This window comes from Prionailurus bengalensis, chromosome A3 (assembly GCF_016509475.1).
Source record: "Prionailurus bengalensis isolate Pbe53 chromosome A3, Fcat_Pben_1.1_paternal_pri, whole genome shotgun sequence".
Lineage (NCBI taxonomy): Eukaryota > Metazoa > Chordata > Mammalia > Carnivora > Felidae > Prionailurus > Prionailurus bengalensis.
The window spans coordinates 57,468,362-57,492,041 of NC_057354.1; the positions used below are offsets into that span (position 1 = coordinate 57,468,362).

The following is a 23,680-nucleotide window of genomic DNA, read 5'->3' on the forward strand; positions in this document are numbered from 1 at the left end:
CTCATTTTCTGCACTTCTGTGGCACACGGGCAGGGTATCTAATCTAAGTCCCATGATCTTCCCCTGCACCTCCGCTCTCAGGCGTGCGTCCTCGTTGTTCCAGGATAACGGGAGAAAACGTGGACTCAGAGAGGCCCAGAGAGGTTAGTCTGACTTACAGCATAGTCACGAAGGTACTTGGGGATGGAAAGCATCTATCAGGAATAGGGAAGAGGGGGAGGGGAGGGCGAGGGAGAAGACAAGGAAGAAGACGAAGAGCAGCAGCCAAAGGGAGGACAAGAAGAAGCGAGCCCCATTCGTCTGAGTGTTCATTTGCGAAACAAGCACCATTACCCAGCGCTCGCCAGATGAGACAGAAGGCAAGAGTGAAGCACACGAAGGCCCAGTTCCACTCGTGGTTCTTTCCAACGGTGGACACGCCCATGAAGATGAAGATCAGGGTCTCGCTGACGCTGCTCAGCATCTTCATGAAATACTTGATGGTCGTGTAGGACTTTTGAGATACGTTTTCTTCAACATACTTATTCATAGTCATTGCACAGGCGGTGATTCTGCAAGAAAAGATGCAGCTCCTATTGAAACATGACATGGATCCTAATCAGAATATGAGTGTCAGCACTTAAGGGCTCAATGGCGGCTCTACCCTTCTGCCAGTCACTATAGTGTTATTGATTGACCGGTGTAAGTGAACGTGACGTGCGTCATCGGACCCCACTGTCCCTGGAGGTCTTCATCAGTACCTATGGCTTGAACATCTCAGCTCTGCCCAGCTTTGTAGTCTATGGGCACGGGCACCTGCCAGCATCACAAAAACAAGTCCACGATAAATTCAAAACCTGTCGTCTTCCCACAAAACCGGCTTTATCATCTCTATGCCTCCAGTGCCTACAATGCTAAGGTATTGCCTAAAACCCTGAACTTGAAACTGCAGTGGCATTGGCCTTCTCTCCCCTGCCACACCTCCTCGGTGCCCCCTACCCCACCACCTAATTGGTCACCAATTGTTTTCTACCCCTCATCCTGAATATTTCCCAGACCCACTTACTCTTTTTTATCCCAAAGCCTTAGTTTCGGGTCTCGTTTCTACCTATCTACTGTATGCGCTTCTAGAAAATTCCCAACGTATTTATAGGCTCAGAGAAACTCCAAGAGGAAAGAAGCCCTTTTTCTTGTTTCCTCCAACATGTCCAAAACTCTGGGACTACAGAGCCCTTATTTCCCCTCGGAATATATCTGTTTTAATAGAGCACCTGTGCACACACTGGTGAGCGAAGGGCTTTAGGGTCAAGTTCATGCTCCTAAGTTGGACGTCCAAAGCTCTTCACACTCTTTCCTCAGTGGACCATTCCAGTTTCATCTCCCACACAGCCTCTCCACCCAGCATACACCATATGGCTCAACTGTAATTTCCCCACCACACCCTGTTCTTTATTGTCTTTTTGCCTCGCCATGTGCATAAGCTCATCTCTCTGTCTGGAATGCTACCCCTGACCACTCAGATGGCAACCACAGAGGAAAATTCAGTATGAGCCCAATGACAGCTCATCCCAGGTTCCACCTAAAGAGACACAGATACTAGACATCGGCTGTAGCAACATTTTTTCTAGATATGTCTCCTGAGGCAAGGGAAATAAAAGCAAAAATAAACTACTGGGACTTCATCAAAATACAAAGTTTCTGCACAGCAAAGGAAACAACCAACAAAACTAAATGGCAACCTACTGAATGGGATAAGATTTGCAAATTATGTATCTGACAAAGGGTTTGTATCCAAAATATATTAAGAACTTCTACAACTCAACACCCCAAAAAACCAATCTATTTAAAAAAAAAAAAATGGGCAGAAGACGCCTAGGTGGCTCAGTCAGTTGAGCGCGACTTCAGCTCAGGTCATGATCTCATGGTCCATGAATCCGAGCCCCGTGTCAGGCTCTGTGCTGACAGCTCAGAGCCTGGAGCATACTTTGGATCCTATGTCTCCCTCTCTCTCTGCCCCTCCCCCGCTCATGCTCAGTCTCTCTCTCCCTCTCTCTCAAAAATAAGCCTAAAAAATTTTTTTAATGGGCCAAAGACATGAACAGACATTTCTCCAAAGAAGGCACTCAGTTGGCCAACAGACACATGAAAAGATGCTCTACGTCATTCATCATCAGGGAAATGCAAATCAAAACTACAATGAGGTATCACCTCACGCCTGTCAGAAATTGCTAAAATCAAAAACATAAGAAACAACATGTGTTGGCAAAGATGTGGAGAAAGGGAACCCTTGTGGCCTACTGGTGGGAATGCACACTAGTGCAGCCACCGTGGAAGACTATATGGAGGTTCTTCAAAAATTGAAAATAGAGGGGCGCCTGGGTGGCGCAGTCGGTTAAGCGTCCGACTTCAGCTCAGGTCACGATCTCGCGGTCCGTGAGTTCGAGCCCCGCATCAGGCTCTGGGCTGATGGCTTGGAGCCTGGAGCCTGTTTCCGATTCTGTGTCTCCCTCTCTCTCTGCCCCTCCCCCGTTCATGCTCTGTCTCTCTCTGTCCCAAAAATTAATAAACGTTGAAAAAAAAATTAAAAAAAAAATTGAAAATAGAACTACCCTATGATCCAGCAATCGCACTACTTGGTATTTACCCAAAAGATACAAAAACACTAATTCAGGAGTGCCTGGGTGGCTCAGTCAGTTAAGTGTCTGACTTCGGCTCAGGTCACGATCTCACAGTTTGTGAGTTCAAGCCCCCACATCGGGCTCTGTGCTGACAGCTCAGAGCCTGGAGCCTGCTTCAGATTCTGTGTCTCCCTCTCTCTCTCTGCCCTTCTCCCACTCACGCTCTGTCTCTCAAAAATGAATAAATGTTAAAAAAAACACTAATTCAAAGGGATACATGCACCCCTATGTTTATTTCACCGTTATTTACAATAGCCAAACTATTGTGTGTGTGTGTGTGTGTGTGTGTGTGTGTGTGTGTGTATATATATATATATATATATATATATATATATATATACATCCAACAGAATATTATTTGGCCATAAAAAAGAATGAAATCTTGCCATTTGCAACAACATGGATAGAGCTACAAGAGTATAATGCTAAGCAGAATTAAGTCAGTCAGAGAAAGGCAAATACCCTGTGATTTCACTCATATGTGAAATTTAAGAAACAAAACACACGAGCAAAGGAAAAAAGGGGAGAGAAAGAGGCAAACCAAGGACAGACTCTTTAGAGAACTTATGGTTACCAGAGAGGAGGTGGGGGAGGGGAGAGGGTAGAGTAATAGGGGATGAGCATTAAAGAGTACACTTATCATGATGTAAATTAAGTGATAAAAAAAATATACAGAGACATGGGGACTAGAAAGTACCAAATGACTTCATTATGAGAGAGGCTGTTCTAGAATGAAGGAAGACAGAATTTGAGTGAGCTGTCCGCCTTCCACCATGCCATAAACCAATTGCTGGCCATGATCTGTGAAGTTTTCCACATTCTAACTTCAAAGCTACAAGGACCCTGAATGCACCCTGCCCCCAACCACCACGTATAGTCCTCCTGACCTTGAGAAGATGGCTGGTATTTTAGGAAAATCCTCCTACTGTGAGCACAAGGATAGGTAAAGAACACAAACCTAAGGGCTCTCTGAATCAAGACCTAAACGGGTAATCATGAACATATTTCACTGCAAGAAAAAGACCTGTTTTTTAAACACAAAAAATGTATATTTATTTTTGTGCCCCTATTAAAAGAAAACAAAGACCCCATCAGGTCAAGAACCATGCATTTAGCTACAATGTCACTGTCCCCAGAACGAGTGGGTACTTCTTTTAGATTTATATGTGGGAGGAATGCATAATTCACGTGGTTCCTGAAAGAAAGAGTGCCTTATTAAATAACCTAGTAAAATTCAGCAACCACAAACACACAGCAAAGCCTTTGACATAGCCGAGGGCTTGTATAATAACAAGCAACCTTTATAGCACCCCTGCTGTGCCAGGTGCTATGCAAGCTCCCTGTGTGGATTATGTCAGTTAGCCTCATTACAAGCCTCTCAAGCAAGTTCTGTTATCTTTCCCATTTTACAGATGAGAAAACAAAGGCAGACAGAGGCCCTCTTATTCAAGATGACACTGCTAATAAATGGTGGTGCCAGGATTTTTACTCAGGCAGTCTGACTCAAAGCCAGCACTGTTGAGGATGTAACCCTTGCTCTCTGTGAGCCCGGTTACCTCCGATGGGGAAGAGGTCTCAGTCTTCTGCCAAGCCCTTGCTCATCCTGTCTCAGGTACAAGCCCCTCTGTATGAGCTTCGTATGGCTGCTGTAAGAAATTAGCCAGAACTTAGCAACAACAACACACACTCATCATCTTATGCTTCTGGAGGTCAGCAGTCTAAAACCACTTTCCCTGGGCTGAAATCAAGGTACTGACTGATAGGGTTGTATTCCTTCTGGAGGCTCTTTAGAGAGACTGCTCTCACTTTTTCTAGTTTCTGGAGGCCGCTCACAGGTCTGGACTCACGAGCTGGTCATGCCAACCTCCTTGGCCATCTCCTTCCGACTCTGACCCTCCTCCTACGATCCTTTTCCTCAGGTTCTATGTGATCAGATCTGACCACCCAGACCATCTAGTGTTAGCTCCCCATCTCAAGGCTCTAACTTAATCATGCCTGCAAAGTCCCTTCTGCCATGGAAGGTACCATATTCTCAAGGAGAGTCTGGGGATGAGAATCTTCAGGGGGCCGTCACTGAGCAGATGTGTGGTGGCCACAGTCAAGTGTGTGTTTCTAGATGAGGGTGACCGGAGTTGCTCAAGTGTGCTTGGTGACAGAGGCAAACAGAAGCTTTGCCACGCTAACTTGAATCAAAGGCTGGAATGTCCACTAGCAGGCGAGACAGCCTGAGGAGAACAGAATGGCAAGGAGCATCTCTCTGAGCAAGTCTACAGGGCATCTCACCAGCGCCCCACCCCCCGAATAGAAGTCACTTGTTAACTACACCCCTGAACATCTTCGGCTTCCATATTTTAGGTTTTCTTTAACCCGACTTAAAAAAGTAAGATTTACCCAATAGAAAGTAATGAAGGCAAAAGCCAGATTAAGCTGATTAAAAATCTAAAGCATATGTTTTATACAAAAAAGACATACACACAACAATACACACTAGTGAGCATTTCTTCATTGTTGTCAAGTTGAAAATTTGTAACAAAAATAAATTATAACAGTCCCATTACTTCCTGAAATTATCTAATGCTACGCAAAGGGTGCTTCACAATGATTTTATTATAAAGCATTTAAGCTTAGATACAAATATACAGAATAAACACCAAAGTACTTACTTCCCAGCTCTTTCTAATCACTTTTTTAAAATTTTTTTAACGTTTACTTATTTATTTATTAAATTTTTTTTTTTAACGTTTATTTATTTTTGAGACAGAGAGAGACAGAGCATGAACGGGGGAGGGTCAGAGAGAGAGGGAGACACAGAATCCGAAACAGGCTCCAGGCTCTGAGCTGTCCGCACAGAGCCTGACGCGAGGCTCGAACTCACAGACCGCGAGATGATGACCTGAGCCGAAGTTGGACGCCCAACCGACTGAGCCACCCAGGCGCCCCTCACTTTATTTCTTTAAATAGATCAGCTACAGAGTTGAAATCCCTACACTTTTCTTACTACCCCTATTTCCCTCTCTCCCTCCTGGCATTGGATTTTAATCATTCCAAAAGTGATTTTTAAAGGGCCGGAGAATATTGTTTTTGTGAATATGATAAACATTTCCCTCTAAGATCACGTTCCCATCAGTCACTGGGCAAAATGTAAACCGTATATAGGCAAAGAATAAGCTCCAGTTCATTATGGGAGCAACTGAATAAAAATTCTATTCAGAAATTATTGAAAGAGATAGAGCTTTGGTGTAAGAATAAGACATGAATGAATTTTACATGAATGTCCATGGTATCAATTTCCATGGCTTTGTGTCCTTAACACGACACCACAGTGATGCTCATGTCTGCCAGACACGTCACTGTAACTTAATGCCACTTCCTACCTGCACAGTGAGACACTGGAGGGAGAAGAACGGCCCTGGAAGGTACCAGAGGCCTCGGCATCCGGTAGTTCCCTGTTCAGGAAGTGTGGGCATGTCTAGGACATTGATGCTCTCTACAGGCTGGGGACAAAAGTTCCAAGTGTCCCTGTTCTGGCGTGTCACGGACAGCTTAATAATGCACGTGGCCTCTCAAGCAAAGGCCTAGTGGTGTTTTCATCACAAAGGGGTTTTTTGTTGTGCTACGCTCTGACCTGAAGTCAAACCACCTCACTGCAATCATCTTGTAAGTACCCAAAACGACCCATTAGGGAGGCAAACACGATACAGTCTCCCAGCAGCTGAGAAGAATAGAAACCTTCTCTCCTCGCTGCAAAGACCATCATCTGTAGCTGACAGTCTTGGCACCACAAATTTGCATCTTCTTCATTTTTCTAAAAGCAGGCACAAGAAACTTACGAGGTGGTAATGGTCCAGGCTGGTGTCTTGTCTTCAGCCTCACTGGCTCTGAAGTGTGTGGCCAGGAGTGTCCTTGGGCACAGGGTCATGTCAAAGCATGTCACTGTAGCAATGTCCTTACAGAGAACTGAGATTTTCTTCCTCCATCAGCATGGGATCACATGACGATTTCATGCCTGAAATCCATGCCTTCTCATCCTCATTCTGAGCATCAGTGTGACAGATAATATCCGCACCAAAATAATAACCTAAACAGAGGCGCCTGGGTAGCTCAGTTGGTTGAGCGTCCGACTTCGGCTCAGGTCATGAGCTCGTAGCTCGTGAGTTCAAGCCCTGCATCAGGCCCTGTGCTGACAGCTCAGAGCCTGGAGCCTGCTTTGGATTCTGTGTCTCCCTCTCTCTCTCTCTTCCCCTTCCCTACTCACTGTCTCTCTGTCTCTCTCCAAGATAAACATTAAACTTTTTTTTAATTCAAAATAATAACCCAGACAGGCTCATTTTAGAAAATTCTAGTTGAATCTCTTAACTCTAAAGCTCCATCAAATATAAAACCATTGGCCTTTAGAATTTGCAATAGAGCCTTACTTTTATAAGCCTATGTCACTGAGTCATCCCCCCCCTTCCCATGCACACTTCTCTTTCCTAGTCTCCAGAGCTAGCTAATATGATTATGAAGAACAATTTAAGATCAACCAACATTTTCTTAGCATTTACTCTGGGTCAAGTTCTGTGCTGGGGTCTAGGAAGATAAAAAGTAAGACACAGCTTCTATTTTCAAAGGTTCACAGTCTCAGAGGAGAAAGGGTCACACAAAGATAGCATCGTGACACAACAGTGCAAGTGCCAGATATGGGGATTGGAAATGAGGCTTTGGGAGTGCAGGGAAGGAAATCACTCTACCTGTCACAAAGGAGGAGTCATTTGAGCAATATCTCTATGGCTAAGGGAAGAGCTCACCAAGCAGGAAGAAGTAAGCCGAGCAAAAGCAGTGGCCATGTACGAAGGCATGAAAAAGAAAAAAAAAAAAAAAAGTTGGCATATTCAGGGAACAAGGAATGATTTGGTTAGCCAGAGATGACAATGTCAAAAGAAAGGAGTTAGGGGCCAGATAATGATAAATGACACGGTTATATGTTATGCTCAGGAGTTTCAACTTCATTCCAAAGGTTGGAGGGGAAAAAATGAGAGATTCTACCTTTGATCTTATACTTAATGCCTATTTCCCCAACCCAACTGTTAGTTTCATGATGAAAAAAAAAAAAATAAATAAAAAGTGTCATCAATGTTTAGCATAGTGTCCAGCAGGTCATTAATGTGTTTCAAATCAATGACTACTTTGGATCCAGGGATGAATTGTTCACAGAGATGTTGGTGTGGTGTGCACAGATCTTGTGTTTTATCAAGAGAACTCTGAAGGAAATGCGGAGACCAGATTTGGAGGGACAGGAACCTAGAGGCTGGAGTCAACTCATTTCCTACAATGGTTGGTCATTCTGTTTGTAAAATCCATTGTAGCACCTACCTGGCCCATACGATATCCCAAAATGTGTCCGTGTTTTGACAGGTGTCGGCCTCCATTCTGCGGGGCCACATGGAGGTAAGGTATGTATAGAATTCACTGGTGTTTTCTGCTTTGTTATTACCTTGCCTCACATTACATTTTAACATAAATGTATGGTGATTATCACCAATTTAGAGGCGGAGAAGCTAAAGCACTACAATTAGTGGTTTTTACCTTCACCAGCAATTGAGGTTTTCTTCATCACTACGTCATGCTAAATACAGCATACACAAAATTCAGGCCAGCTAATACTATCTCAACAGAGTCTTTGGGGGGAAAAACAAACTTTGTATTTAGAGGACCTGTCATTTGACTATTTCTGAATAGAAAATTCCAACAAATTCCTTTTCTCTGTACTGCAAGACTCCATCCCAGCAGTCCATGAAGCCAGTCTTCCATGGACGTTCATTTCCTTTTACCAGAATGTAGACTTTGAGAGAGCAGGGCTAGCATTCAACCACGCTTACCATGGTTCACTTCATGTTATGGTACTGAGTTGCATGTTCAAATGATCCTGGCTGAGCTCAGTTTAATGAAGGTCCAGAACCCTTCATTTAGATGGCTGTGATCTGTAGGACGAAAGGGACCAGCATCAATATGGAATGCATACCCTGTCTGTGTTTATGTACATATGGTGATGCCATGCCTCAGTGACTTCAGTTTATAAATACAAGTGCTTTTACTTTTTTTTTTTTTTTAAGGTTCATTTATTGAGAGAGAGTGAGAAAGAAAACAAGTGCAGGAGCACAAGTGGGGGAAGGGCAGAGAGAGAGGAGGAGAGAGAATCCCAGGCTCCGTGCTATCAGGGCAGAGCCAGACGCGGGGCTCGATCTCGCAAACTGTGAGATCACGACCTGAGCTGAGATCAAGAGCCGGATGCTTAACCAACTGAGCCACCCAGGTACCCCACTTGTATGTTTCTGAAGAGTGGTCAATTCTCTAATTTCCATTCCCAGATTAGGAGACTTCTTCTGTAATCTGAACTGCTTATTGGAGTTAAACAGATAAAAAGAATGTTGCAAAGTTCTTGGCTCCTGTTCTATCTCCACATGTGAACTTAAAAACTACGGATTCAGTTGCAGAAAAATACGGTCCAAATTATAACTGCATATTCTCAATAAAGACTTTGCCAGATAGGAAAGCATACTCCACTAATCAGTGTCAAGCATTAGCAGTGACAAAGGACAATTAAAAAGCTTTCTCTGTATTGATTAAAGCCAGGTCTCGTGGTGACTCAAGGTACACTGCATGTTCTCAGAATAAAGTACTCACTCATGTGAGGTAAATTAATTATTCCAGGGCATGAATTACTATATAATGGATTGCCTCTTCTACAAAACCTGACAACCGAGAGAGAGAGAGAGAGAGAGAGAGAGAGAGAGAGAGAGTTTGACATATGAGAAAATGCAAGCAAAATTTGTTTTTAAAGAAGGATCCGAGTCTAAGAACGGAGCAATCTTTCTTAAAATACCAAAGAAAAGTAAACTTAAACTATCATAAATGCCTGGTTATCTGTGTAGTCTTGCCCATTTCGTGTATTTTCCATGTCTTTTGTTTCTTCTCCTTTATAGGCTTTCAACTCAGGTCAACTAACATTTATAGGTCACTCACTGAGTGAGGGTTGATTTTGTGGAGAGAACACATAAAGAATCATAGTTCATTATCAATAGTATAGTGACACACAAGGCATCAAGGGACCCACGGAGTCCACTGACTCTAGTTGGGGAGTGTTGGCAAAGGCCTTGCGTTTCTTTCATAAAAATATAGCTTCTCTGTAATGACTAGAAAGCCTGGGACAAACATAAATGCCTGGACCCCATCCCAGACCTATACAGACTCAGAATCTCTAGCTGGGGCCTGGGATTCTGTATACACGTAAGACAACTTTCCAGGTGATTCCTAAATACATCAAAGTTTGAGGAAAGCAGGAGGGGTTACAGGCAGAGGGTTCAGTGGAGTAAGAATGAACGAGAGAATGAACGAGAAAAAGTGTTGCAACTTGTATCATTTTATTTACAATGTTATTGGAGAGTGAAAATAAGGGCCAACATGAGATGTAAGGACTGAATTAAACCTCACCACCTATTCTCTCCTTCCTTTCTCCCAATTTCCATTACTCGGTTCTGGGTGTAGGTTCTATCTTCTCTTGCCTGGACGGCACACATTCTTGTCCTGGAAAGCCTCCACCTAGGCACCTTCACTCTGCTGCCAGAAGCTGTTCCCTCTCCTCCCACCCAGAAGGCGAATCCTCTGCCCCGGGGGGGGGGGGGGGCATCCAGTGAGCCTGAGGCCATGACTGCCTGCCAGCTTTCACCCCAGAGTGCTAGGAAAATACTATTAGTTTGATGTGTGATGGCCTAAGAAAGCTTTGGAGGCACTCCAGTCTTCACTATGAAACAGAAACACAATTGCGTCACCTCTTTGCTCAAAGCTTCCAAAGGTTCCCAACTGCCTACAGCACAAAGCAGGGCGAGACCAAGCACCTATCGCCTTTCTCATCACCCCGGGGTTCCATTCCCTGGAGGTAGCAAAGCTTTTCGCCTTGGAGCTCTCTGCTGTGCATCACCCTTGGCACATAATGCCCTTCTCTTCATCACTGAGGCCTCAACTCAATACGTCACCAGTCCAACCCTCACTATACTACAAAGGACTGAGCTTTCCTGGATAACTTGTGGTCAACACAGACCGAGAGGCAGGTCACACTCGAATTAAGTTTAACTTCACGACACCTTCTTCCGGTACTTCTCCCACCACAGGGCTGGTCATGTGACACAGTCCGATCCAATCATGGTCCTTGCTTTGAAATGTCTTCTAACAGGAGCTGGCAGAGTAGAACTCCCTGAACGCTTTAGTGACAAGAGTCGCAGAGCAATAAAGCCCGATCTGTCTGTAACCCCTGCTTGATGCTTTAGAGATGGCTAGCCTATCAGAAGGAAGCCATCACACAGAGTAAGATGAAAAAGAGAGAGAGGGGGTTCTGGCCTCGGGTCCCATCAACCCAAAGCCAAATCTACACCTGCCCTCATCAAGAAGTGATTTACAAGAACCTCTATTCAAATAAATCTGGTTTGATTTTGGGTTTCACTGGGTGACCAATAATCTGGTTTGATCTGGGTTTCCCTTGCTCACACAGAGCCTCCCTCTACCATCTGAGCTGGGCTCCTGCTTACAAGGACCCCAGGTGACTCTATTTACCTTAAATAGCTGGGGATTAACTGCGAGGGTGCATGTGGGAAAAAGATTCTTGGCCACTTTTCCAGATCCCCTGGAATCAAACGCCCTCATGTCTGACTGGCATAAAGTAAGTGGCAACAGAGGGACAGGGCACACTGACAGAAAATACTAGAGCATCAAGAGGAGCTACTCACAGCTGCCCCATGCCAAGGGCACCAAGAGAGGAAGTCTCTGGGTTCATTTCAGGCTAGCTTCCTCCCCCACACAGACAACTACTAAGTAGTACACTAAGGTTTGGGGCGCCTGGGTGGCTCGGTCGGTTAAGCGTCCAACTTTGGCTCAGGTCATGATCTCACGGTCCGTGAGTTCGAGCCCCGCGTCGGGCTCTGTGCTGACAGCTCAGAGCCTGGAGCCTGTTTCAGATTCTGTGTCTCCCTCTCTCTCTGCCCCTCCCCTGTTCATGCTCTCTCTCTGTCTCAAAAATAAATAAACGTTAAAAAAAAAATTAAAAAAAAAAAAAAAGAAGTACACTAAGGTTTGTTAAAGCAAGGTGAAAGAGAATCAGGTTTTCCTTAGGGCACCTGTCCTGTTCTTGAAAGAGCAAATGTTGACCCCCATTGCTGAATTCCCTCATGAAGGGAGCGGGACACTGATTCGAGCCATGTGGCCAAAGGCTGGTGTCCTACTCAGAAGTACTAGCTGGGAAGTAACTGCATGCTTTCCTTCAGCATCAGTTTGCTGCGACATTTTCATTTTTCATTAAAACAGAGAAGGCAACTGCTTCTCAGCAATTATACAACATTTACGTTTCTGATTTATAATCTTACATTTACATTTTGGCCTACATATTACTAGAAAACAATTTTAGGGGCGCCTGGGTGGCTCAGTTGGTTAAGCGTCTGACTTCGGCTCGGGTCAGGATCTCGCGGTTGGTAAGTATGAGCCTCACATCAGGCTCTGTGCTGACAGCTCGGAGCCTGGAGCCTGCTTCGGATTCTGTGCCTCCTCCTCTCTCTGTCCCTCCCATACTCATGCTCTGTCTCTTAATAATATATAAACTTAAAAAAAAAAAGAAAATAATTTTAGCCTTACTATTGCAATTTACTTATACCTGAGAATATGGAAGCGGAAAGCACCACGTGAAGTAGCGAGCTCTGGACCAAGAGTAACCCAGCGACGTGGTGCTGTGATTGTTTTGACATAAACACAAACAAGACTTAAACAGTCCAAAGAGCAAAGTGACAGTAACCCCAGTACTACCCGATCACTGGTTACTATCGAGAACCTCTATTCATCGAGATCTCAGGGAATGGGGTTCTTAATTCAGGAGCCAATTGTTAAAGTTTCACGTAATGTAAATAAATGTAGCAGGCCAACACCAACCACGTTCCCTAAAATAAAGATGTGTGGAAACGACACGCCTAAAGGAGCCACCAAAGCCCTCCAGTGAGGAAGGCAGGCCTCAAGTTCTATCATTCTATTCAGTTGCTCTCAAAAGAGAAATCCATAGGGGCGCCTGGGTGGCGTAGTCGGTTAAGCGTCCGACTTCAGCCAGGTCACGATCTCGCGGTCTGGGAGTTCGAGCCCCGCGTCGGGCTCTGGGCTGATGGCTCAGAGCCTGGAGCCTGTTTCCGATTCTGTGTCTCCCTCTCTCTCTGCCCCTCCCCCGTTCATGCTCTGTCTCTCTCTGTCGCAAAAAATAAATAAACGTTGAAAAAAAAATTAAAAAAAAAAAAAAAAAAAAAAGAGAAATCCATAAAGTGCACTTCACAAAACCAAACACACTTATGGTGACATTCACTGTGACCCCTCTTTTAAAAAAATTTTTTTTCAACATTTATTTATTTTTGGGACAGAGAGAGACAGAGCATGAACGGGGGAGGGGCAGAGAGAGAGGGAGACACAGAATCGGAAACAGGCTCCAGGCTCTGAGCCATCAGCCCAGAGCCTGACGCGGGGCTCGAACTCACGGACCGCAAGATCGTGACCTGGCTGAAGTCGGACGCTTAACCGACTGCGCCACCCAGGCGCCCCATGTGACCCCTCTTTTTAATTTTTATACTCTTTTCAGGAACTGCCACGAAATATTCCCCTGGGCCACTTGCTGCATGCTTACCCTCCCTGAACATGCCGAATGACAGACTGTGTGACCGAAATCATATACCACTCTTGTAGTCGAGAACTCATGGCCTCTATGAATGATATTCCCCATACAGATGATTATGATAATGTTTTTAGTGTTTCTACTTGTAAGAAGATGAGGCATGAAAACACATTATTCTGAACACTGAATTTTACAATTTCAGTTTGTGAAAAACATAAAGTACCCAACCCCAGGGAATCTGTTTTAATGGACTTCGCTCATTCCTATAGCAATAACAACTTTTTCTCAGGAACAGTCACTCCCCTTGGCCATGTTTTGAAGAGTTTATTCAAAGCCTCTAAATGTGGACCTTAGGGTAACAATTTTCCTTTTCTCACAGGGGCTTTCAGTTGACTTCTTCATCATCACAAGCCACCTCAGGAGAACCCTCTGCCCTCTCCTCTGTTATTCCTCTCTTGCTTTCTGACCTTCCTTACTCTCAAAGAAATCTTCTTTATAAATTTTTTTTTCAACGTTTATTTATTTTGGGGACAGAGACAGACAGAGCATGAACGGGGGAGGGGCAGAGAGAGAGGGAGACACAGAATCGGAAACAGGCTCCAGGCTCTGAGCCATCAGACCAGAGCCTGACGCGGGGCTCGAACTCACGGACCGCGAGATCGTGACCTGGCTGAAGTCGGACGCTTAACCGACTGCGCCACCCAGGCGCCCCGAAATCTTCTTTATAAACAGCATGATTTATAAACATCCATGAAGGGAATGCATTTCCGTTCTGTTTCTTACCTCTGTCTTTTCTTGCCCTGTTTTTTTATTCTACTGTATCAGACGGAAGAAAAATATGTTCCAACATCTTCAAATATCCAAACAGCAAAAACTAATGGCGAGCACTAGAGAACACTGTTATCTAATAGAAATATAATGCGAGCTTAAATTTCCTAGTAGCCATGATTAAAAATGTAAAACGAAGGGCGCCTGGGTAGCTCTGTCGGTTGAGAGTCAGACTTCAGCTCAGGTCATGATCCCACCATTCGCGAGTTCGAGCCCCACATCAGGCTCTCTGCTGTCAGCACAGAGCCTGCTTTGGATCCTCTGTCCCCCCTCTCTCTCTGCCCCCTCCCCCACTCGTGTGCATGCTCTCTCTCTCTCAAAAATAAATATTTTAAAAATGCAAAAAGAAATCGGTGCGATTAATTTTCATAATATATTGATTTCACTCAACAATTATTTATATTATTTATTGTTGCTTCAAGTTGAAATCAGTATAAAAATCATTAATGAGAGCTTCTACAATTTTTTTCCCACTAAATTTTAAAATTCTGGTGTCTAGTTTAAACTTAGAGCACATCTCAATTTAGACTAGCCACATTTTAAGTGCTCAAAAAGCCACATGTGGCTGGTGGTCACCACACTGGACAGCACTCAGGGAAAATGTGACAGCCCACTGGTTCTGCCCCTTCTTCTGAAAAACCAAGCAAACTCTGCAGTTCGTCAGTTGGACTCTGTTTCGTGAAACAGTTTAAACTACAAAAATAAATCCAAGCAATTTCATGGAGCGCTTACACTACTCTGGATAAATACTGCACGATCTCACTCATGTGTGGAATCGAAAAAAAAAACCAAGGTCATAGAAACAGACAGCAGACTAGTAGTTAGCAGGAGTGGAGAGCAGAGCGGGTGGGGAGCAGGTGGAGGGAGTGAGGGAAATGGGTGACGGTGGCCAAAGGGTACAAACTTCCCTTATAAGATGAGTAAGTTATGGGATCTAGCGTACAGCAGGGTGACTGCAGCCAGACCTTGCTTATTTAGAATAAGTTTTTTCTAATGTTTATTTTCGAGAGACAGAATGCAAGCAGGGGAGGGGCAGAGGGAGGAAGGGAGACACAGAATCCAAAGCAGGCTCCAGGCTCTGAGCTATCGGCGGGGCGCGAACCCACGGGCCACAAGATCATGACCTGAGCCGAAGTCAGACGCTTAACCGACCGAGCCACCCAGGCGCTGCAGAATGAGTCTCTGTCCGTCGCTATACTCCGAAATGTTAGAGGGATGCAAGATGGAAAAGTGCTATGGAACAACACAGCTTAAGGAGGCAGTAGACATGCGTTGCAGTACGCACGCATGGGAGCCACAGGGCGCCGGGACCTGGGGCTGTCCTTAGAGCATCCCCTACCCATTCTTTACTTGTGATGCTTCAAGAGCTCCAGCTGGCCTGCACTGAAACCAATAACTGACTCAAAGTGCCGGCTGTAGGATGAAGTCAATTCTCAAAGGCCATCTCTTCTTTGAGTGTGCGCAGGGAAAGGTAGGAGCGCTGGGATGGGAGTGGATTTGAAGTTCAAACTAGAAATAAGCTGATGTGATCTGCTTGCTCTCTGTTTAGACAGGCTTTAAGACCAAATGGATTTGCATGGAGGCCAGGCCGGAGGGTGTGTAATAACAGATTACTTGGGGGCACTATTTATCCTGGTTGCATTATCCAGATTGATTTATTAAAGCTCCAAGTCACATTCTTACACTAAGGAAAACATTCACTAACATGAGACAAGTCTAGGAAAATTAATAAAAGGAGCTTGTCTTCCACATACATACAAATATATGTATATATGTACATATGTAAGGTTTTATGAATGTCCTGCAATGTCGAGTGTTCATTTTTGCCCCATATTTGGAGAAGAGCAGAATACATGAATATTCTGCAAGCAGGAACATTCTGGCACACTGGCCTATGAGTCCATATGACTGTCTCTTAAAGAGACGGTCTTCTAAATGCTACCAATGGCAGGCTGATCAAGAGAAACCAGGACAGTCGCTATAAAATGGCAAACAAAGGCATGCTTTCCTATTTTTCTCAATGTTTGAAAAAAAATGACAATTACCAACTCACACACAGAGAAATGAGGAGAGAAAAAACGGCCTTCACATCTTCAGCAATGACTCCTCAGTCCAGCTAGCTTGACCCACTCCTAGGCTTCATTTCTGAGCTTATCATTCTGGAAATTCCCTGTTAAAGTCTCACTTAAAAATTGTCATACAAATGTGCAGTTTTTTTAAATGTATACTGGGACATATGCTGGACTGGCCTGGTAACTGGAGTCCAAGTGTCCAGGACCAGCTTACAAAGACTCACCTGCAGCCATATTTTTTCACCACCTGAGTCTCAGTTTACTCATTCATAAGACAGGACTTATATTTACTATTGTCTACTGTCTTTGCACAATGCTGCTAGAATAATTGAAACAACAAATGGAAAACATTTAAAAAAATTTTTAATGTTTATTTTTGAGAGAGAGACACACAGAGTGTGAGCAGGAGAGGGTCAGAGACAGAGGGAGACACAGAATCCGTAGCAGGCTCCAGGCTCTGAGCTGTCAGCACAGAGCCAGATGTGGGGCTTGAACTCATGAATGGTGAGATCAGACCCAAGCCGAAGTTGGACGCTTACCCGACAGAGCCACCCAGGTGCCCCCAAATGGAAAACATTTTAAGTACCCTCAAGAGAAGGAAGACTAAGGAATGATGAATCCATGAAAGAAAACATCAACTAAGAAATACTGGGTGCTTATTCTCCTATCTGAAGGAGGATTTAGCCATTTTTTTGAAATTCCTGGAGCACCTCAAAAAGAAATCAGCACTTCCCCGCAGGCTGCAAGCTGCTGTGGAGACTAACATCCCCTCCTTGGTAACAGTGTGTTTTTAGCATCTCATTGACTGGAGCACGGGGGACGTGGCAGGCACGAGGTGAGGACCGAAAGAGGTGCTTGATGTCCACAGGAAGAGAACAAAGTCCTACTTCAGTTCACTTCTTTGTGGATCTGATCTATGGAATCATCTTACACATCCGTTTGTGTCTTTGGATAAGGGGAAGGGGACAACATGGAATTGTGTCTTACTTCTGAGCAGTTTTCTGAACATAAAGCCCAAAACATGCAAACCAAGACACGCATTTCTAAAGCCAATAGCTATTCCGCTTCCTCTATATGCCCTACCATGCTGCTGTGATTCTCAAAGGTGTCCAGTGCTCCTGAGACATGAAATTCCCAGTTCAAGGGACTACGGATACTTCCTCTTAACTTTAGCTGCAGTGCTGTGGAGCTGCCTATGAAACACACACGCACGTGCACTTTTCCTACTGCAACAATCTGTTCCGGTGTAGAAATGAACAAGAGAATATTAGGAAAGAAGGAATTTCATTTACCCTCCTAGGGGTTGCAGCGAAAACCCTCCCGAACACACAGGAAGACAGGACTATCATTAATCGCTTAACATTAAATTAGCTTCCTGAAAGTATGAAGAGACCACAAAGGGGAAACCAGACCTAGGGATGCCTAGAAATCAGCTCTCCAAATAGCTTCTGTCAGACAGAGGAGGAGAAGGCAGATAGAACTCCACCTCGTGTTATTTCACATACTTGTTGTCAGTGAAAATCAGATATCTCCACAATTCCATGACAAAATAAACAGCTGCAAGGGGAGCTTCTGGATGCCCACGGTACATCACTCCGAACATCTCTCCAAAGAAACCAAGGTGCTGAATTCCTACCCAGGGCCTTCCTACCTAAAAGACTGACAGCATTTTGAGCTCAGACCCAAGTCTTCTGTTCTGTGGAAGGATGTTTCTTTTTAATCAGACTTTTTTTGTGTTAACTGCCTGCTCACTGAGTGATCTCAATCTTGGACAGGCTGCTGCCTAACAGCCCACCCAAGACAAAGTGCAAGCACAGAGGGTTACAGCATCTGGAAGGCAATCAGAAGGGGAAGGAAGAGACAGGAGAGAGTGATGGAAGGAAGGGAGAGAGGGAGAGAGGGAGGAAACCAGGCGAAACTCAAGCAGGACAGATGCACTTTGCTACACTGTTTTGCAGATTCTGAGAGGGGCTTTAACCTTCCTCTCTGCTTCCCAGCTGCCTAACCTCAGTGCCTATTTTCCTTTCTACGTGGCTGCTCACTTCTCTCAAGAAAACGGGGGAAATCACTGAGCATGCTCAGCATGTCACATGCCTTCACTCCCATTAACCTTAAAATTTGTTTTTAAATGGCAGAAGAGTGCAATTAGCATGAAGTATGATGGGAATTCTTAGACTCCGTGCAATTTAAATGCAGAAAAAAATCCCTAGTTCTATAAAAGCAGCACACATAGATATGCAATTTTAACTGCATCATTAGAGTGGATCCCCTGGACTGACGTCCAAGGTAAGGGTAGTACTTACAATGGGGAAGAGCACACAGTGCACTTTTCAAAGGGGCGACACGCACACCTTGGATGCACACCATACAGAAGCATCACGCATGGGCGAGTCCCGAATAGCATACTAATACCCCACATTAGAAAACAGGGTGGTCCTTCTGAGAACAAACGCACTCCAACATCAATCTGTCCCTTCATCGGCTATCATAGGGTAACGGGTGTGCATGGTAATTCCAGATCCGAAAATGTTTAAATCTCCTGCCATGTCTTATTTAACAGTTAACTTATTATGTTAGCACACTACACGCAATGACAAAATTTGTTTAAATGTAATAAAGGACCTTTCTGTACAGTAAGCTGAATGTTCACACTGAAGCTGGAAACAGAGGTGATGTTTTTCTTCCACCAACAAACCATGCAGAGGATTCCCTGTGCTATCTCCCAGGGATATGTGGCCCTATTTGTCCCTGATTTCCTAATTCCCAGAGCAAGTAAACCCCTAATCTCATCTTCGCAGGAGGTCGGGACCTTGGTGGAGAACCAACCAACCACTGTGGACCCTGGGCCTCACGGACATTTCTAGGCAAGATGCACCAGGACCCCAACCCCTTGCAACACATCAACTATCCCCCCAGCACCCTAGATCTTCCCATCTCAGTCCCTGCCAATGTCAAACATATTTAGATAATTGTGTGGGTGTTCTAGAACTTTCACTTGTGCACGTGGTCAAACGATATTCAAGGTTCTGACACAAACTGCTGTTAGCATACTGTTGGGATACTAGACACAGAGTTCCACCCCCATCATTCTTTAGAGACCTTGTAACTAGCTGATCACACACTTTCAATGACACTGGTCAAAGAACAGTGAGGAAACTGGAAGTCATACAAATGATATGAATAGCAACCAGGAAGATACAGAACATTTCATTACTGGGTCAAACTGGATTAATATGTTGCTTTATTTAGGCTCTCTGTGAAACAGAAAACCACACAACCTTTAACTCATGGCTTGCATTATAATGGATTCCACTCTCCTCGGGGAGAGGCACCTGACTTCTTCCACCACAAACCTAGCCTGCTTCCAATATAGCAGCGGTGATAGGACTTGAAAAACAAACAGTCCTTAATCGAAGCAACATCTAAATCTGGATGCAAGACAAAACTTCAAGAACCAGGCTCGTGTCTACAAAACTCAATATGTAGCAGGGCCAAGCATAGAGCCCAGCACATGTCTAGCTATAAATAAGTATTTATCAAAATGAAACCATATAGAGCCATTCCATTACTAAGCATTTCTCACCAACCCTATACAGGGTGTGACCATAGTAGGCTTGTTTTTGGAAATTAAAAAAATATCCACACTCAACAAGGAGCCTCCTTCAAAGTGACCCTGTGAAGGCTAGAAACTGATCCAAACACCACCCTTCTCTAGCCCGCATGCAAGGTTTCTTGAGAAAAGTCCTTCAGAATTTGTCGGTGAATGATACACCAACTGTATCTTCAATAAAGAACTTCTTGCTTTATACATTTCTTGCCTTATAAACATACCTCTTTTTTAAAAAGCTAAGCTAAAATGACGTGATTACATGCTTTCCACATTGAATTTTGCTTTGAATGACTTAAACCTATTATTTCAAATCGAATGGAGCATGCAAAGTGAAAGTTCCCTCCTGCCGTATCATTCATATGAATATACATATGCAATTCCAGAACTCCAGATGCAGTTTGGGCAATCTGACCTTGCTGGAGTAAGTTTAGAGTCCTCAGGACAACCTCTGAGTGAGCATCAAACTGGGAAAATTCTTGGTGCTTGACAATCAACCCCAACAGTTTATTGTCATGTTTCATATGAGACCCAAAAGAGAATTCTTTAGTCGTTTTCCATTCTAGCACCAGATCGCTTTAGTATAAAATTGGCTGAATTTCTTCATTTCTTTGAAAGTAAGAGTAAGGAGACTCTATTTTTAATCTTTCTGGAAAGAATTTAAGGAACCCTGTTTTATAAAATGGATTCAACCTTAGCCTCTTGGCTTAGAATACATAAATTTAATGAAACTTCATCATTAAGTGCTTTTAACAAAGAGTTAAATACTTACGCCATGATACCTGAGAGGTGAAACATTTCGGCTGTTATATAGGACAAATAACTGTACAGGAAGACAAAGAGTGGTTCAATCACCCGGATGTTATGCGTGAACCGAGTAGTAAATGCCGCTATAAATCCCAGGAAGATGCCAATCAACACCCCACCAATTCCCACAACAAAGAAGTTTGCAATTCCAGCAAACACGTCAATGGTCTCAATGGTTTTCATCTGGCAAAAAGACTTGAACAAGTTGTACAGGACCTGTGGGAGAAAGAGAGCGCATGGTCAAGACCCTTCCAACTTCCCCGTGTAACTGCAGCCACAGAAAAATCCACCTGGCCTTGCAACAAGGACATTCCTTCTATGTACCAAAGTTGATGACCAGTGGCAATAACTATATTTCTCTATCGCATGTTTTAATATTGTGTTGAATAGCTTTGAACAGAAAGCCATGTAAAAGTGTATTGTCGGGAAAGAGATTTCTAAAAGTGAGGGAGAGGAGACTTCACAATTATGATGTGACTTGCTCCTAAAATGTTATTTTTTAAGATACCATCTAAAAGATAATTTTATGAGATGTGGTTGCCATCCAAGAGGCCCTGCTTGTATTACCGATGCTGGACAAGTGGTACATCACAGAGAAAGCTTGTCGGTGTTGCTGTGAGTTTAGTTACTTTGTGAGGCTCTCTGGTGAGGCCCTGCCCTGGAAGGGGCCCCACCCAGCAGTCCAGGTACCCCATCTAAAGATATCTTCCTCCCAGGGCACTGAGGTCCTCCCTTCTCACCCCTCCCTCACCCCGCCCACACATGCACATCAGCTAGAACAGGAGACCCAAAGGAACCTTCCTGAAGTCAAGAGGCACCTGTGTCGTGTTTGTGTGTGTGTGTGTGTGCACACGCACTGTAATTTCATAAATATTTTATCCCTTTTCTAAAGTAATGAGCTTACCCAGGTACTTGGCTTCTGAAAAATCCACAGTCTTTACATAGTCTCAGTTTAATTAAGCTTCAAAAATGCCAGGCACTTCATGTCTGCTAGGGAATATGCTTGCAAACATGTTTCTAAGGGTCACTGGGCCAAATGAAACAGGAAGTGATGGCTTACGCCCTGCCACACTTTTTACAAAGCCAGCAAGTAAAATACTCCAGCAGGTGCCCTGCTTCTTTTCATTGCGTTATTTACAGCCAGAATCTCCAGGGAAGCTGGCTGTCAGGACATTGGGATGAAGGCCTTTTACAGTACAGGCCGTGCTACCCCCTTATTTGGTTTCTGAGAAGCTAAAACTGAACCCATTTGTCCATGGTCACACAAAATGTCACAGGCAATATGAGAATCCAGGTCTTCTGACCTTCCTGGTAAGTTTTTCAAGCTTCAACCATGGGAGAGTGAGTCAAGTTCTGACCCAGCGAACCAGAGTGTGATCTGGAAAAAAGTCTACTCCACTCTTCACCTCACTTAAGGTCCTTTTTTAGTCTACCGTGTTACAGGTTTTGTGTAATTTTTCCCTCTTTTCCGCTGGATCATACACTCCTTGTGGTCAGGGTTCATTCCTTATTATAATTTGCTTCTTCCATGCTGCCTGGAGGGGGACAATAAATGTTTGCTGGTTTTGAAGAAAGCAGATTACTAAGAAATTAGGAGCTTTGCTCATTCACAGGTATGACACTCAAGAGCATTTGGTCTTGGACCACCAAGAAATGACTTGAGTAAGAAGAAAAAAAAAAAAGCAACTCATGCCCCCAAAGATTTGAATATGTTGAGAGTATCATCATTTTCTGAAAAAGAAACTGACTTCAAGCAGTGGCTGCTTCCTACTTTCAACCAGAGGCTTGCTGCATACGGGATTCCATCAGCATCAACATGCCACGGTTGCTTCCTGAGGCAGGTTCAGAGATGTGCTATATATACCCCATGTCTCCAAACAGCCAAGACTGAAGGGTGATGGTCACCTGCTTCCTGAGGAGAGAGGTAGGTTTCCTGGCCAGCCATCTCTGCATAGACAAGCTCCCCAGGCCACTTGGTCATTGTACTTCTATCCCCAGGCTCCATGACTTCTGCTCTCCTTGTCTCCCACCTACACCAGCAAATCTCAGCTCTCCCTTGCTCAAATGCCCCATACAGCCAACACAAGACTCACTTCCTTTATTTTTTAAAAAATTTGTTTAACGTTATTTAGTTTTGAGAGAGAGAGAGAGAGAGAGAGACAGAGTGCGAGTGGAAGAGGGTCAGAGAGAAAGGGAGACACAGAATCCAGGGCAGGCTCCAGGCTCCGAGCTGTCAGTACAGAGCCCGATGTGGGGCTTGAACTCAAGAAACATGGGATTGTGACCTGAGCCAAAGTCAGATGCTTAACCTACTGAGCCACCCAGGGGCCCTAAGACTCCCTTCCTTTTAATATTGTTATTCTATTTGTCACCCTCAAGTTTAAATTCCTTGACTTCCTGGGGTGCCTGGGTGGCTCAGTTGGTTAAGAGTCCAATTTCAGCTCGGGTCATGATGTCGCAATTTGTGACCTCGAGCCCCACGTCGGGCTCTGTGCTGACAGGTTGAGGCCCGGAGCTTGCTTCGAATTCTGTGTCTCCCTCTCTCTGCCTGTCCCCCACTCACAATCTGTCTCTCTCTCTCTCAAAAAAAAAAAAGAAAGAAAAATTTAAAAAAAAGTAGTAATAATCAAATCGAATCAAATCCTTGACTTCCTGACTTTGGGGAAGGCTCAATACACCTGACAACAATTTTTTTTCTTTTTTTTTTACCACTTTCCAACACCCTTCAGTCTGGAAAGGAGTCTCATCACAGCTCCACAAAACATACCATATTTATCCATTACTGCCCCTGGTTTCCTTCTTGTGGTTTCTCTTGGCAGAAACCTACCAAGTAAACCCAGGGCAATCTTTATCTATCTTCCATGGCCCAGCTGAAGCTGCTACCCCTCTCCAGAGCCTTCCTGTACGTCTACAGCCCCTGCAAATCACCTTATCCTCTGCCCTCCTACAACTGAGATGAGCTCCAAACCAGTTGGGCTTTGGTGATGCACCATCTTGCATTGTAGGTGTTGCCTCTTGGTGCCTACCTCATTTCCCCAGC

At 44.3% G+C, this 23,680-nt stretch overlaps 1 protein-coding gene across 1 annotated transcript in view; it reads right to left on the reverse strand.

Moving 5' to 3' along the window:
• Positions 1–23,680, reverse strand: part of SLC9A2 (solute carrier family 9 member A2) — a 100,632-nt gene that overhangs the window by 32,263 nt on the left and 44,689 nt on the right. The window contains exons 3-4 of the mRNA XM_043603055.1: positions 20,606–20,856; positions 334–551 (exon numbers count right to left, since the gene is read on the reverse strand). Coding sequence (XP_043458990.1) covers positions 334–551; positions 20,606–20,856 — 469 coding nt within the window. The remainder of the gene's footprint in view (positions 1–333; positions 552–20,605; positions 20,857–23,680) is intronic.